General features: G+C 39.2%; 1 protein-coding gene across 5 annotated transcripts in view; it reads right to left on the bottom strand.

Annotated features, from left to right (window-relative positions):
* Positions 1-627: 627 nt before the first annotated feature.
* Positions 628-14,758, bottom strand: part of RABGAP1L (RAB GTPase activating protein 1 like) — a 677,120-nt gene continuing 662,989 nt past the window's right edge. For all 5 annotated transcript variants that reach the window (XM_061160749.1, XM_061160750.1, XM_061160758.1 and 2 more), the window contains 4 exons: positions 13,021-13,104; positions 9,576-9,647; positions 7,068-7,265; positions 628-5,743 (listed from right to left, as the gene is read on the bottom strand). In XM_061160749.1, coding sequence (XP_061016732.1) covers positions 5,591-5,743; positions 7,068-7,265; positions 9,576-9,647; positions 13,021-13,104 — 507 coding nt within the window. In that variant the 3' untranslated portion in view covers positions 628-5,590. The remainder of the gene's footprint in view (positions 5,744-7,067; positions 7,266-9,575; positions 9,648-13,020; positions 13,105-14,758) is intronic.

Here is a 14,758-nt window from a genome sequence, read left to right as displayed (position 1 = left end):
CAAAGTTCTGCCTGAATTACATGATGTCATGCACTGGATTGTTCTCTGAAAGATGAGCAGCAGCCACCCAATCCAATATTAGCCAATCAGATTGTTGCAAGGTTTTGAATTGGGACACTGAGATGCCAGTCCATCTCTGCTGGTCAGTTGAAGACAGGGCATATAAACCTGGAGGTTACACACTTTGAAGCAGAGGGGGCCTCTTTTCAGAGACAGCAGCAGCAGCAAAGCATCACCTGTCAAGACGAGCAGAAGAGTGATTATGAGAACAATTGTTCACATTCCAGCCCCTTGTCCCTGTGCCTCTTCAGGCCCAACAGTTTGGCCTTTGGTATGATGAGCTAAATAAACTTCTTCCCTTTTAATGAACTACCTTATTATTACTAGGTTAGCTTGAGAGAGTTTGTTACTTGCAACCAAGGAATCCTTACAGAGAGGCACACAGGGCACTTGGCTGTGCCTCTGCACAGGATATCGTCTTGCAGGGAATCGCCCAGAGCAAACTCCTATTTATTTCTCCTTGCTACAAGGACTAGAGTCTAGTACCAGATAAGAAGCTTTTCACCAACGCCAGGTTCAGATGATTCAGAATAAAGTCAGCTAGAAAAAAAATCAAAAAGACATAGATGGATTTTAGAACAAATGTTTATTACTGCTTAATGGGGCCAAAGGGGCAACACAAAGCATTGAGAACATCACTGGCTCACAAAAACAGTCACCTTGCTACCTTCTCGGTTGCATTTGTTTATTTCACAAGGCTTCATTCACACATGAAAACAAGATATTAATCCAATTCAAGTTCATAACAATTATAAAAGTAAACATTTGTTGGGACAATGTACAATAAATTGCACTTTTCTTAACAAGCATTACATTTACATTTATAGAGTATACTATACATAATACATGGAATAAGGGAAACATCTAATTGGTCAGTTGATAGAGGAGAGAGGCTGCTCACTAATATCTTTCGTAGTCAATTAGCACTGTTTGAGCTAATCAACTCCTTTATTCTGGAACCTGTATTCATTGGAGAAGCCATGGGCAAAATCATAGAATTTGTAAAAACAGATGGCATAGAATTTCTACTACCTCCTCAGCAAGGGAAAGGTAGGAGTTGAAAGAAATGAAGTGAGGCTGACTGAGAAACTTTCTTTCTTATTTGAATTAAGGATCCATACATTATGCAGAATACCAAAAATAGAGAAACTGATGCAAAGACTATTACAATCTTGGATTCTGGGACCAATTCCAGGCTTTATTCTTGTGCTTTCATGACACCAGAGTCTTGACGAATTTATGTCCTTGTCATTCAGTTTCCTATATTTTATTCCATATATAATATATAGTTATTAAAAGTTACATTTCAACAGAAAAGATTTTACATGTTAATTTATTGCCAATGAAAAAGGAAAGTAACTTAAAATATTCATTTTCTACTCAATGATTCTTTTTTTAAAAAGTTTCCAGAATACCACTAATGAAAAACCAGGGGTGGAGGCAGGGAGAGTGGGACACGTTGATGAAGATGTTTTTATAGCAGGGAGCAAACACACTTGTAGCTAAGCTTGACATGTAGTCTTTTAGATGGGAACTAAGACAGGAATGTCTGACAGCTGACTAGTCACTAAGCTACTCATAAACATCCACTTTTCTCCTTACAACTCAAGATGATCATTTCCTATCGAGGTGCAGCCCACATGCAAGTTTTCATTTTGGTAGCTCTTGAAAGATAAGACAATCCCTAAAGGCTCTGCCTGTGTTACATGGAAGCCACTATGAGACAGGAAGATGTTCTGGAGCAGTTCCAGTTCAATGTGACCATCAGCATGGCAACTAGAGGGCAAGAGTTTTGTATCTGGTGGTAGGAAACACAGGCCGCCGAGCTGGGTGTGGCCTTCTGTATCTGATCACCATGTGCATATTCAGTTGAATGGTACCAGGGTATACCAAAGAGGCAGGGATAAGCCGTATAAAATTATACCAATCACCAATCACACACACACACAAATCTCACAGCATTCAAATCAAACAATAGTTTGTTCATGCTCTCGTTTACCTATACTTGAAGCAAGAGAAGAAGAATTTTTTTTTAAGAGTAAGTTATACAACAGAATTATCTTACTAAGTAAAAGTGTTCTGTGCCAGAGAGAGAAAATATTCACTTTTTAAAAGCTTCTTTTTCCCTAATACAATCATGAAATTGGACAACCACCTTACCAGAGTAATTAGTAGACTGATCTCAACTAAAGAAAAAGAAAACTCAATCCCTTATATTAGTTACAAATGTGATTCTTATCCTCAGAAATGAATCCATTCCTTTAAGGATCTCTCATCTCTTGTGCCCTAAATTGTGTATTTTCTTGTTTCTCTCACTTCAGCGAGGAAATGAAGCTACTAGTTATCAACTGGGAAGTATTTTAGGAAAATGGAGTAAGGGTTTGAGAAACATAAATGTTAATACATAGTATAAGAGGACGAAAGTTTCAAAAACAATGAAACCAGATAAATACTATTAAACATCCCAACATCAGTACAAAGATTACATTTCTACTTTATTATGGAAATTTTAAGAAAGCCAATGAAGAACAAACCACGAACTAAATAGTTGGGAGAGGGATGGAGAATTATTAGTTGCATGGAAAGGTAGGCCATAGGCCTATGTGACATTCCTATTAGTGTTTCTGATAGGCACTCATATACAGAACATTAGGTAACTGAGAATTTCTTTGCATTAAATTATATGAAACTAAATATAACCAAATTGTGCCATGGCTCAGGATGTGGGAAGCTAGAAAACATATGCAGTGAAAAATTCAACTTGGTTTCTTTCAGCTCTAAGGAATGTGTTAAGATTCTCAAGATATAAAAGCTAATGACTGAATTATCAAATTGAACTTCATTCTCTTATATTGAAGAATTTAATGAAAGGAGAACTCTTCACTTTTCAGAATGCTGCAAATGTTGGATTTTTGGAGGAATGTTTTATACAAGATGAAAAACATTCTGAAATATTTGAAATTTTCCTGGATATTTGAGCTGGTCAACCTCTTTCTAAAATCAAAAGAAGAGTATGAATTCTCAAATATACTTCAAGATAAATTAAAACTAGCAGATACTTAATGCTGGAATGCATGAAACAATATATGTTGAAAGGCATGTGGTCTGGGATAGTGCTATTGTAACATTGTATGAATAATATCATATACCAACTTCTGAATTTTCTTTCTTTCTGTATTTGCTATTGCTACTCACCCACAGGCATTGTAGTGAGGGACAGTTTAGACTATGATACTAATACACATATCCAAGTATGATGTGGAGCTGGAGGAGGAAAAAAAAAAAATCTATAGATGGCCATTATAATCTGTTAAAAGAGTTAAAATGCAACAGATTAAATGTTTACAATGTTTATACCTGGTGATTTTGTTTAAAGAAGCAAATGTTAGGGGCTAAAAAACTGAGCCAGGTCTACAGGTAAGAACTGAACCTACAGCTAGTTCTCTCTCAACTACACTTTAAGGAAAAGTATGCAACTTAGGCATTCTGTGAAATGTAAAAAGAGCTCTGTACAGTAGAATTACGAGATTCACAAGACACAAAAGAACATCCTTAATTTAGCTAGCCATCTGATAAGGCAACTTGTACAAGGCTTCTTGGGATCAAAGCATAAAGTACCAGAAAAGCTAACAAATTTTACTAAATGATTTACAAAAACAAGTACCAAGATGCAATTTTCTAGCCATTATATTTTACAAAAAAAAATATTAACTTTTCTAAACCACCACATAGGGAATGTTAAAGTCAACACATACTCAGAATGCTGAGTTATTTTCCTTTGGGGTGAAAGGAAATGAAAACTATGATGAAAGATGTTAGGACGAAAAAAAAAAAAAAAGGAATTCTGTAAGAAAAGTATTATTTGATGAGTGTAATGAAGGATAACAAACAACCACATCAATTTTATGGGCTATAGATGATACGAACACTTACCGATGAGGGGAACTTCACTTTTTAGAGTTTAATGATTATTTTAGAGGAGAGGATCCACCATGAGTAACTTGTAGTGCATGCTCCTGGACTTGAGATGGCTCTTACATGATTTTTACTTCCAAGAGTATGTTACTTTTAACTGCAACATATGGCACAGATGAGAGTCACTCTGCCACTACAGGGTTTAAGATCCTCTGCAAAGAATATGTTCAACAGTGAAGCCAAGGATGAGCATCAATAAATGTTACTGTACACAGACGACAGTAGTTTGGTTGATGTAAAAGGACCGAAGGCCTCCAAAACAGCTTAAAAAATGGGAAAATTGGTTTCTCCCTTACCAAAGGATTTCCTGCAAAGACTATTTATAAAGACATGTTAAATATAATTGAAAAAAATATTTCCATCAACTTTTACACAATAGCTTTGCCTTTCCATGAGATAAGTATATCTATAAAGGTTTTATATGCAATTGAAAATGTTACAAATGCATTTGCATCTCTTCATCTAGGGGTACCAAGGGCACATTCTTAGGAAGCTACAGAACTCAGAAAAAGGGGCCTAGTATTAAATTAAGGTGATATGAAGCTGACCTCTATTTCCCATTTCATAACTTTAACAAAGTTAGAGTATATTAGTGTTTCCTTCGCAAAGTATATGTCAACATTAAACAAATACTCTGTCCCTGGTTCTACATTCCATTCTAAGCACAGTAACTGTTCCTGGGTCTTTTCAGGCTTCTCTGGTAGAGGTCTCCTAAAGATGAAACTCGTAATGTCCACTTCTGACTTCACATTTGCCAGAAGGCACAACTGTATTCTTACTTAGGAACTTGTGATTCTCCTGTGGAATTCTGAAAAGGACCTGTTAGGAGACCAGGACCAAAGTGATTTATTTTATCCTGCATTTATAAAAACCTCAGTTCTTTTTTATCTAGTGTGTGTTCTCAATAGCCTATCTTATTCCATGGTTCTTGGCACTTAATTTCCAGATGTACCCCACAGAAAATAAAAATAAACTAATTCTCTTTGGGAACTGTCCGACCCCAGATCTGTTCTTTCCTTCAGATAGGTTTATCGCTGTCCAGGGAATCACTTTCAAGAGGAAACCTGACGGTCATGGCTGGCCCCAGAGTGTGCTTTATCTGAATAAGTCCTGAAAAGTTACGAGGTTTTGGTTTCAATCTTTTTTTTTTTTTGCTGTGACAAATATCTTCCTATCAATTCAACCTTGGAATAAAAGACATCTCCATTTTCATGTAAGATAAAAATAATTATGAATAATTAGTTCTAAATAAAAAGCATTTAGCTCTGAATTACTTATTTCCAACCAGACATCAGGCATATAAAATAATGTGTAATAATACTATGATGGATCGGAACACGGCCTTCCATGAAGCACAAACACAGGTATTCAACATAAATCAGGTTAATTTAAGTAACACCCCTTTGAAAAGTGTCATTCGAGAAAGACTGAGAGCTACTGAAAGATCCTGGCTTGCTTTCTGGCCTCCTTCCCTTCCTTTCAAAGGGACACCAGGACTCTTCCTGGGTTTCCGTCGCTTTGATCGTTGTGCTCCTGTGCTTGGGTGAGGCTGGAACTATGTGCTCTCCTTGGGGGGCTGGGTGGCCTGTGGCAGCTGCAGCGGCTGCGTGCCCGTGGCCGTTTTGATAGAGTTCAGGGTTTTGCTAAACCAAGAGTTTTTTGCAGCTTGGATTTCATTCATAAGGGCTCCTCTCTGATGTTCAAGTTCCTAATTAAAGAAAGAAAGTTATCTGAGTTATATAAATGTTTTCTCTCCGCCAAAAATAAAATCAAGAGTGCAGCTTTTTGGAATCCACATAGCCATAGTTTTCATCCTACACACCCAGGTGAGATTTAGTTGGCTTCTGAATGCAAGAAAAAAAAATGTAGAGCTAAAAGAGTTACCACTAAAACCCAGAATCTGTGCTTTCTCTGATCCATGACAGGAAACCTCATTTTACCCTTTCCTCCCCCTTGCAATTTAGGTCCAATTTAGGCTGCAACCTGAGAGAAGATGTTTAAAGCCACAGGTAAACATAAGCATATGGATGGAAAGAAGTTTTACTAATAGTGTGAGTATGAATGAGTTCTGGGTCCCAACACACAGCCTTGGCCCTGAGAATGTACAAGGTCTGGTGCAGAAAGTTCAGGATCATTAGTGTGGTGCAGTGGAGGCCATGGCAGGACACAGTGAGGGTGAGGATCACTGGTAGAGGGAAATGGGAACAGTCCATCAGAAGCCAGGACTGTTTTCCTAATTCTGATATCCTCCAAACTGGAACGAGATTATGGGGAAAGGGATTCGGCAAAATCAGGTAAAGATGAAAAGGGACTCCAAAGAAAAGAATGGCCGTCAGCCAACATTCAAGTGTTAGGGCGAGGAGAGCAGGAGGGGTGTGGCTTTTCAACTCTAAGCATCAGCTAAGTGACCAAGTTCAATGCGAAAGGACCATGGCAAAAAAAATCTCAGGTTAAACTAAAAAGGCATATGCTTAAGTTCCCATAAGGGGTGTGTGTGTGTGTGTGTATGTATGTGTGGTGTGAAATTTAATTATTAAAAATTTATTTAAAACTATGTGTTTATTTTTGTTTCATTGCTCAGTTGTGTCCGACTCTCTGCAACCCCACAGACAGCTGCATGCCAAGCTTCCCTGTCCTTCACTATCTCCTAGAGTTTGCGATGCCATCCAACCATCTCATCCTCTGTCGTCCCCTTCTCCTCCTGCCCTCAATCTTTCCCAGCATCAGGGTCTTTTCCAATGAGTTGGCTCTTTGCATCAGGTGGCCCAAGTATTAGAGCTTCAGTTTCAGCATCAGTCCTTCCAATGAATATTCAGGGTTGATTTCCTTTAGGATTGACTGGTTTATATCAGTGTTTAAAAGTGACGTAAAATACAACTCATTAGTGGGCAGAAAATGTATTCATCATATACGGTATGAATTGTGAAACATTCCATGATTCTAAGCTTGATGGGTATATTCTACAGTCCTAGAATATCCTGGGCCACTGACTTTAATTTTTCTTCTTATCAGTCTTTTATCAAATCACCAACCTGGATTTTACACTTGGCCTCCACCAGCTGCAGTTTGGTCTGTGCCAATTCCAGCTCCATCTCCCTCAGCTGCTTCTTAAGAGAGTCCTTCTCGTCATCCGATTCCATCCCCTGGTCCTCTCTGCTTATGGCCGCTACTTTCAAAGCACCCTCCTTGCTGAAAATGTCACTGCAGTGTTTACATGCCATCATTTTACCCTGAAATACCCAAAAGAGATAACCAGTATCAAACCGTATTTCATAGCATATATCATGTCCTGAGATACTGTGATATGGTATTTCTTTGGACACTGCTTCTGGTCATCAAATGAAGGCCCATTTATGAAAGTATTTTTCTTGGGCTATGACCAAAATGGTTATAATCAGCACAAAACCCAACTATCGAAGATAGGAGCTACTTTTTCTTCAAGTGTCTATAGAAAAAGTCTGGAGATAGGAAGTGTTATAGCATTTTCTTGAATGTGTTCTAGAAATTTTATTCTACCATTATCCTTACTGGATGCCAAGCCCATGGCATATACTCTACGTGCATTAATTACCTCATTTAACCCTAGAGCTACCATATGACCAGGTACTATTATCATCCCCATCTACAAATTAAAAGCTTAAAGAGTACAAGTAAACTTGCTTGTGGTAGACAAGGAAGGTCATTATGAGTAACCTAAGTCTACCCTAGCAACAAACAAGTGTTGGGTTGGCCAAAAAGTTCATTTGGGTTATTCCATAAGATGGTATAGAAGTACCTGAACGAATTTTTTGGCCAACTCAAGATATGTCCCTTTGTTCAACTTTAAGGAAAGATGGTCATTATTGTTTAAGGTAATAAAAGTCATTGGGTTACATGCCTGGATTATCAATCAAGCAGAGAGCACTGAACACTAGCAACAACAGAACTGCTGTTTTCTTAAAATATCTTCAAAAAATTTAGAGATAAGGGATATTATAGAACATTTCTATTTTGATGTCCGACTGTTACAAGCTCAGCATGTCCCTAGCCATAACCATGCTTCTCTCCTCACACACACACAAAGTAACCATGCTCACACTTCTGTGTCACCGTGCATGACCCCACCATGTAGGCCTAAAGGCTTTGGTATCATCTTTTCTTTAGCTGCTTCTTCATTCCACTGGTCATTAAATTCTTTCTCTGGTATGTCCAAGCATGTCTCCCAGGCCCAAAGCCCCAAAAGTCACCTTCCCAGAGCAAGGTTCAGATTTTTCAGTTCTCATGTCTCAGATTTTCAGGTTATAACTTATAAAATATGTATTCTTTGAGCATTTATTGTGTGCCAAGTTCTAGACTAAGCACTTTATATACATCATCTTATTTAATCTTCAAAATGACCTTATGAGGTAGGTAATACCTCTAGTTTATGGAGCACAAAATAAAGCTCTGCTTAGTCACTCAGTTGTAACCGACTCTTTGCAACCACAAGGACTGTAGCCCCCCAGGCTCCTCTGTCCATGGGAATTCTCCAGGCAAGAGTGCTGGAGTGGGTTGCCATGCCCTCCTCCAGGGGATCTTCGTAACCAGGGATCAAACCCACATCTCCCGCATTGCAGGTGGATTCTTTACCGTCTGAGTTGAGGTTAAAAAACTTGTCAAGCTGTTAAATGATATGCGAAAGTGCCTAGAATGCATTTACTTACTAGTGCTGTATAAACCTGAATATATTCAAATTGAATTGCATCAGGTTTCTCTAACACTGTCCCAAGAGTGGGCTCTGCCAAGGCTGCTGCTTAAAGAATACCAATCCACTTGGTTTATTCCTGGTTCTGTAGAATAAGCTATCACTTTTTTCAAATAGAAAAGAAACACAAGTAGTTCTACCACGAGGGGGCAGCATATAAATAAGTGTGACTCTGTGACCCCATGGACTGTAGCCCACCAGGCTCCTCTGTCCATGGAATTCTCCAGGCAAGAGTCCTGGAGTGGGCTGCCATTCCCTTCCCCAATGGAATCTTCCTGACCCAGGGATTAGAACTCGGGTCTCCTGCATTGCAGGCAGATTCTTCACTGTCTGAGCCACCAGGGAAGCCCTATAAGTGCTTCGGGTTTTCCTTACATCTCTAAAGCACTGATGGAAGAATACACCTCCGGCTGAGTGTCTCCTGTTTAACAGAGTGATGGGACGGTCCTGCTGGGCTGCACCTGAAGTCACATCAATCCAGGCACAGTTGGGATGCTGGCTTCAGAGGGTTCCCAGGTTGCCAACATGTAAGAGAGCTCGGGAGCCTCGTGTGCCAAGGCTGAAATCTAGCCTCTTTTCCTGCTACCGTCTCTGACAGCTCACAAGGGTTATGGGCTTTCGGCTGGCCCACATCCCAGTCCAAAGGTGAATCCTATTCTCCATAATTCCTAAATCCTTTGTAACAAAGGTGGGGTGGGGACTGTATTTAGAGGCTGTCTGCCTGTGGTGTGTCATCATATACTGGGATCAGGCGCTCACTTAAGATGACATGAACTGGGAAGACACTGCATCACAGAACCGTCTCATTCTTCCTCACCTTTACCACTTCCAGCTCCTCCTTGCTGGCTGCTTGCTGTTTCTCCAGTCGGGTACTCAACTGGGAACAGATCTAAGAGAAAGAAAAGAGCTGCTTTATTAGAAAGTAGAACAACTCATGTAGCATGTGCACATAGCTGTTTATTCACTCTAGCATCTTTGACACTAGAAGAAATTTTGCAAATTTGCCAGTCATTCCCATAATGAGCAGCAGAAAGCCTAAGCCTGTTCTGTGTGTAAAGCACATTTCTATCTCAGTCAGTAGAAAAAACACAGGGGATAAGTTTGATTTATGTCTGTCACTAGTTTTTGTGACTGGTTCCAGAGAATTCCTGTCCTCACTTTGGAATCAATCTGTGGAATCTTGCTGACTGTCTACTTTGGGCAAGGTACTATCCTAGGAATCTGATGAAAAGAATTCTGAATCAAAGATGTCCCCTGTCTGCTGCAACACAAAGAGTTTCTGTTTTCAATCACAAAAGTTTCTTTAGGAAGTGGCAGAGTGAATTTTTTAAAAGTTAAAATGAACAGAAAGTAATAGCGACGAAACTTGAAACAAGAGGTTTGGCAACATAGCATAAAATGAAATGACTGGAAGTCTAGCTCTACGACTTCCTAGCACGGTGTCTTTGGGTATATTCACTCATCTTTCTAAGCCTCAGTTTCTTCATGACTGAAAAATACTGTGCTGTGATAATCACTGGGAAAGAAAATGTACATAAAGGGTTTAGTATAGGACCATTAAATAACATCTCATTATTCTGATTCTGAAACAAGGTGCAAACAAGCACAGGGAACAGAAATAAGTGCTTTCAAAGTCCACCAAATTATAAATGTGTGTGTGTGCATGCACGTGCATGCGTGTGTGTATGTGTATATACACTGAGAGACTGAGCACAGATATATATATATATATATATATATATATCATGTCTGACTCTTTGTGGCCCCATGGACTGTAGCCTGCCAGGCTCCTCTGTCCATGGAATTTTCCAGGCAAGAATACTGGAGTGGGTTCCTCCTCTAGGGGATCTGCCCGATCCAGGGATTGAACCTGTGTCTCTTGCATCTCCTGCATTGACAGGTGGATTCTTTATCACTGTGCCACCTAGAAAGCCCTATATATACTATATATATACATATAAAACTGGAAGGTCAAGTCTTACTAAGCCTGAGTGAAGTAAGAATCTTTTATTTTGGAAAAAAAATGGAATAAAACATTTAGGGGATGTCAAATTTTCAAATGCAATCTGGACTAAACACATAAAAGGTCTACCTCTATTATCAAAACAGACACTTAAAAAAATCCCAGTCTATAATTTCAGAGATCAGAACTTGTTGAGTTCAGTCTCTAGTTTCTCCAGATCCAGGCCTGGAAACAATATGTAGGACTGTGCTGGCTGACGTTAAAAGGAAGCAATCTCTCTAGAAATTCTGGAAAACCATAAACCATTTTAAATAAGCCCAAACCTTCTGAAATATAGCCAATAGTAGCCAATTCCAACTACAGAATGCATTTGGATTATATGTTTAATTATCTTCAAAGAGATGGGTCTGTTGCTTGAAGTGCTTGCCAGATAACATTCAAGAATCGTCCCAAGGACTGCTCTTTGAAAAGTGCTGCATATGGAGGCCACCTATGGCCTAATGTGATGGAAAAAATGCATCTGCAGTGATGACAAGCACGTGGTCTTTGATGATCCTCGTACTGCTTAATGTCTAACCAGTCCTTCTCCTAGTTATCCAAATTCAACATTTCCTTATTAACTCTCTTGTATTTCTTGTTTCTCCATTGTCACTACTATTTATTGTAGTTCAGGACCCTGTCTTGTCTCAGCTGGCCTCTTACTGCTCTGTGCCTTTCTTTGCCTGTACATCTCTCCACTTGTTTCCACATCTCTCTCTGTGACCGAGTAGTACCAGTTCCATGTTCCCAGTCATGCCACTGTCCTGCTACAAACAGAATGAAATCCAAACTCCTTAGCCTGTCCCTGAAGACCTTTCTTGACCTTGGCCCCAACTCATCTTTGCTTTTCTTGCCTACTTGAAACTCTTGCTAAACAAAACTGTCACTAATCAACCTCCCATGCCTTTGCCCATGCTTTTTCAACCTTTCCAACATTTCCAGCCTTTCCTTCTCTATCTCCAGATGCCTGAACCTCACCTTATCTTTGAAGCACAACTCAAATCACTCCCTTCTCCAGGAAGGGATTCCTCATCTCCCATACATAATTCCCTCTCCTCTTAATTATGGCCAAGTTTTACCTATTACAAGATTAGCTTACAGAGAAGAAAAACTGGATCAATTTCTCTTTTATTCCTCTAAAGTATCAAACCTCACATGCAGTAGGCATTAAATAAAGATATTTTGATTATATATATGTATAGATAAATAAGCATATAAACAGATTATAAAACAGAGTAAGATAGATTTGAAGCCTTAGTTCTAAGGAATCTTCCACGAAAGGGGAGAATCCTTGTGGAAAGATAGTCATAACAACAAATGAACTAGTTTTCCTCCAAAAGCATGAACAATATGACTGACATTTTTATTTATATAGCAATAGCAACAAAGCATACTCAGTGTATTAAGTGATTCTTTCTAGTTGGAAAGATTAAGGGAGGTTTGTTTTGTGTTTTTCTGCACCTCCACAAGGGACATACATTTTATTTACAAGCAAAAAACCACTTTTTAAAAAAGTAAGACTTAGACTTCCAACTCTTTTGTGAAACAGGAGACCCTAGGGAAATTTCTGGGTAAGTAGGTGGCATATGGTGCCTTAATAATTTGAGAAAGCTGAACTTGAACAGTCTAGTCAGGGTCTTATGACAACAAGCGGATTCCTGGCTGTGCCCCAGCCTAACCAGCAGGGACCACTGGAGCCGGAATGGAGGCTTTCTGAGACCCTGTCTGGTGATGAGACCAGAAACGTCCTCAAGGAGACCAGCCCCCCCACCACCTACCATTAAAACATCATTTTAAGGTTCACAAGAGGTTTCCTGCTAGGCACTAGCCTCTGTTGGGAAAGGCCACACAGGCATGTGCGGACAAGAGCTCCCGTGTTCTCCACTGTGACAGCAAAGGACGCGCAGATCTCCCAGCTGTACAAATGCTAAATTCTAGTGCTTGGCAAATGTGATCTATTGGAAATCAGCTTCTGAGTAAGGCAGAGACAGGATCCCAGTGGTAATAAGATTTCTCATTCCTCTAAATCTATCAAACATTGAAAACAACCAACAGATTGTTTTGCTCAATTAAACTTCCCATGTTATCAGCAAGCATGTCTAACCACTGTCTGTTTCAGAGGAGAAAATGAGCCAACAAATATAATCCATGCAGTGCAGCGACTATTCTGGAAACTCTAAAAACAAACAAACAAAATTTCCTCAAAGATAAGAGCAAAACAAATACTTCTACAGTGATGAAGCCCACGGGGGCACATTACCTGTTTATACTCGGCAATGATAGCTGTAGTCTTCTTGATTTCATATTCTGCCTTCTCTAGCTGTTTCCTGAAGACTTCTTTTAGCTATAAAGAGTAAGAATGAGAAACATCAAGACTCAGTCAAAATCTTTACACATTTCCACCAATATCCATATTCAAGTCTGCCTGATTCCAAGTCAACAACGATGTAAACAACTGTCGAATAAGGGTCCATTCAGAAGCTATCTTTATTCTCATGAGGCTAAAACAAAAAACATCAAGGCAAACACTGCATGTGCTCTCGATGCTCTGACACAGACTACTGAAAAAACACTTTAGGCCTTCTTTCTCATCTCATATTGACTCTATTGTTACCTCTCTGGAGGAAGGAACAAGAGGCTTTTGGGACTGGAGTCAGAAATAGAGGTGCGGACTAAAGAAACACTGACTTTAGAAGTTAAAGTGACATACGATGCAGTACTTGTTACAGTCACAGAAATACTAAATTATGAATGCTGAACCTGAAACCACAGTTATTTCTGTAGCTTGGCAGCTCAAGAAGAAGGTTAGAGCAATGAAAAGGTTTAGATGTTACCAGATAAAAGGGAAAGAATTCAATTCTCCCAAGATGACCAAACAAAACCCAACCCTGGTTAATCTGCAAGTACACAATCAGAAAACAACTGATGAATTCTGCTTTGCAGCATCCCAAAATATGAATGGAGGATACTTGGTACTTCCAAATTCACAAGTTATTGAAATTGATAGCTGCACTTCTCATTAGAAGATTTGGGAGTTTCTTCATATTTGCTACATTCTAAAATTTTAAGAGCATTTGTAGGTTGTACTGATTCAAACTTATTTGTTTTTATTGGTCTCCATTCTTTATCTTCCATAATTCAAGGACATCAACCATGCCCTTTGTCCCTTCTGCCATAAGGCTCCACTGACTCAGGGTCAACTTAGGTAGCTTAGAGGCTTTGAGTAAGTTCACTCAGTTTCTCTAAGTTGTAGTTAACTCATTTGACAAACGAGAATAATCTCTATCTCACAAGTGAACCATAATTAAAATAGGATACACACACAAAGGGAAAATCATAGATTAAATTCCTTTGTTAATAGCTTTATTCTTTACCTAAAGTACTGAAGTGGGCCCTCAAAAAGCAGGAAATAAAGAAAAGAGTAAAACCCATCAAAATGCCAAGATCAAACCAGATAATCAGCCCCTGAATATTTTTGATTACATTAAAAAAAATTCCTGGTCCACTGTAATTGCCAAAACATTTCATTATTTAGGGGAGAAAAATGAAAATCATGGAATACTTTTTATAAATTCTGGAAGATGCTAAATAACACATCCCTTCATTAGTAACTTTACTGGAACTTTTGCTGGTTGCTTGGAAGGAGGTCTTTGAAATGCTTTGTGTTCTGTTTTATACTTAGTATTATTGATGTCTCCGAATGAGACTCATTAAAATAATTGAGCTAATCATGCCTGGCTGGGACAGAGATGGAGACCACTGGGGAAGCAGCCTGCTCTTCCTTAGGGAAGCCGGAAGCTCTGACTCCAGCTGTCACGGTCACCTCTGGGGCTCCTTGGCAATGGCATGTCTTCCAGCTGATCACCCTCACCACTCACATGAAGACAGGAGCGAGCTAACTTCAAGGCTGGTTCCCAAAGGGTTTCTTTCTATTCCCTCAGAGAATACCATTTGAGAGTTCTGCCAGGAACAGAAATGTTGGTGCTCCTTCTTCAAAG

The sequence above is a fragment of the Dama dama genome, chromosome 14 (assembly GCF_033118175.1).
Source record: "Dama dama isolate Ldn47 chromosome 14, ASM3311817v1, whole genome shotgun sequence".
NCBI lineage: Eukaryota > Metazoa > Chordata > Mammalia > Artiodactyla > Cervidae > Dama > Dama dama.
The sequence above is the reverse complement of the archived record's forward strand: the minus strand, read 5'-3'. Positions and strand labels throughout refer to the sequence as shown.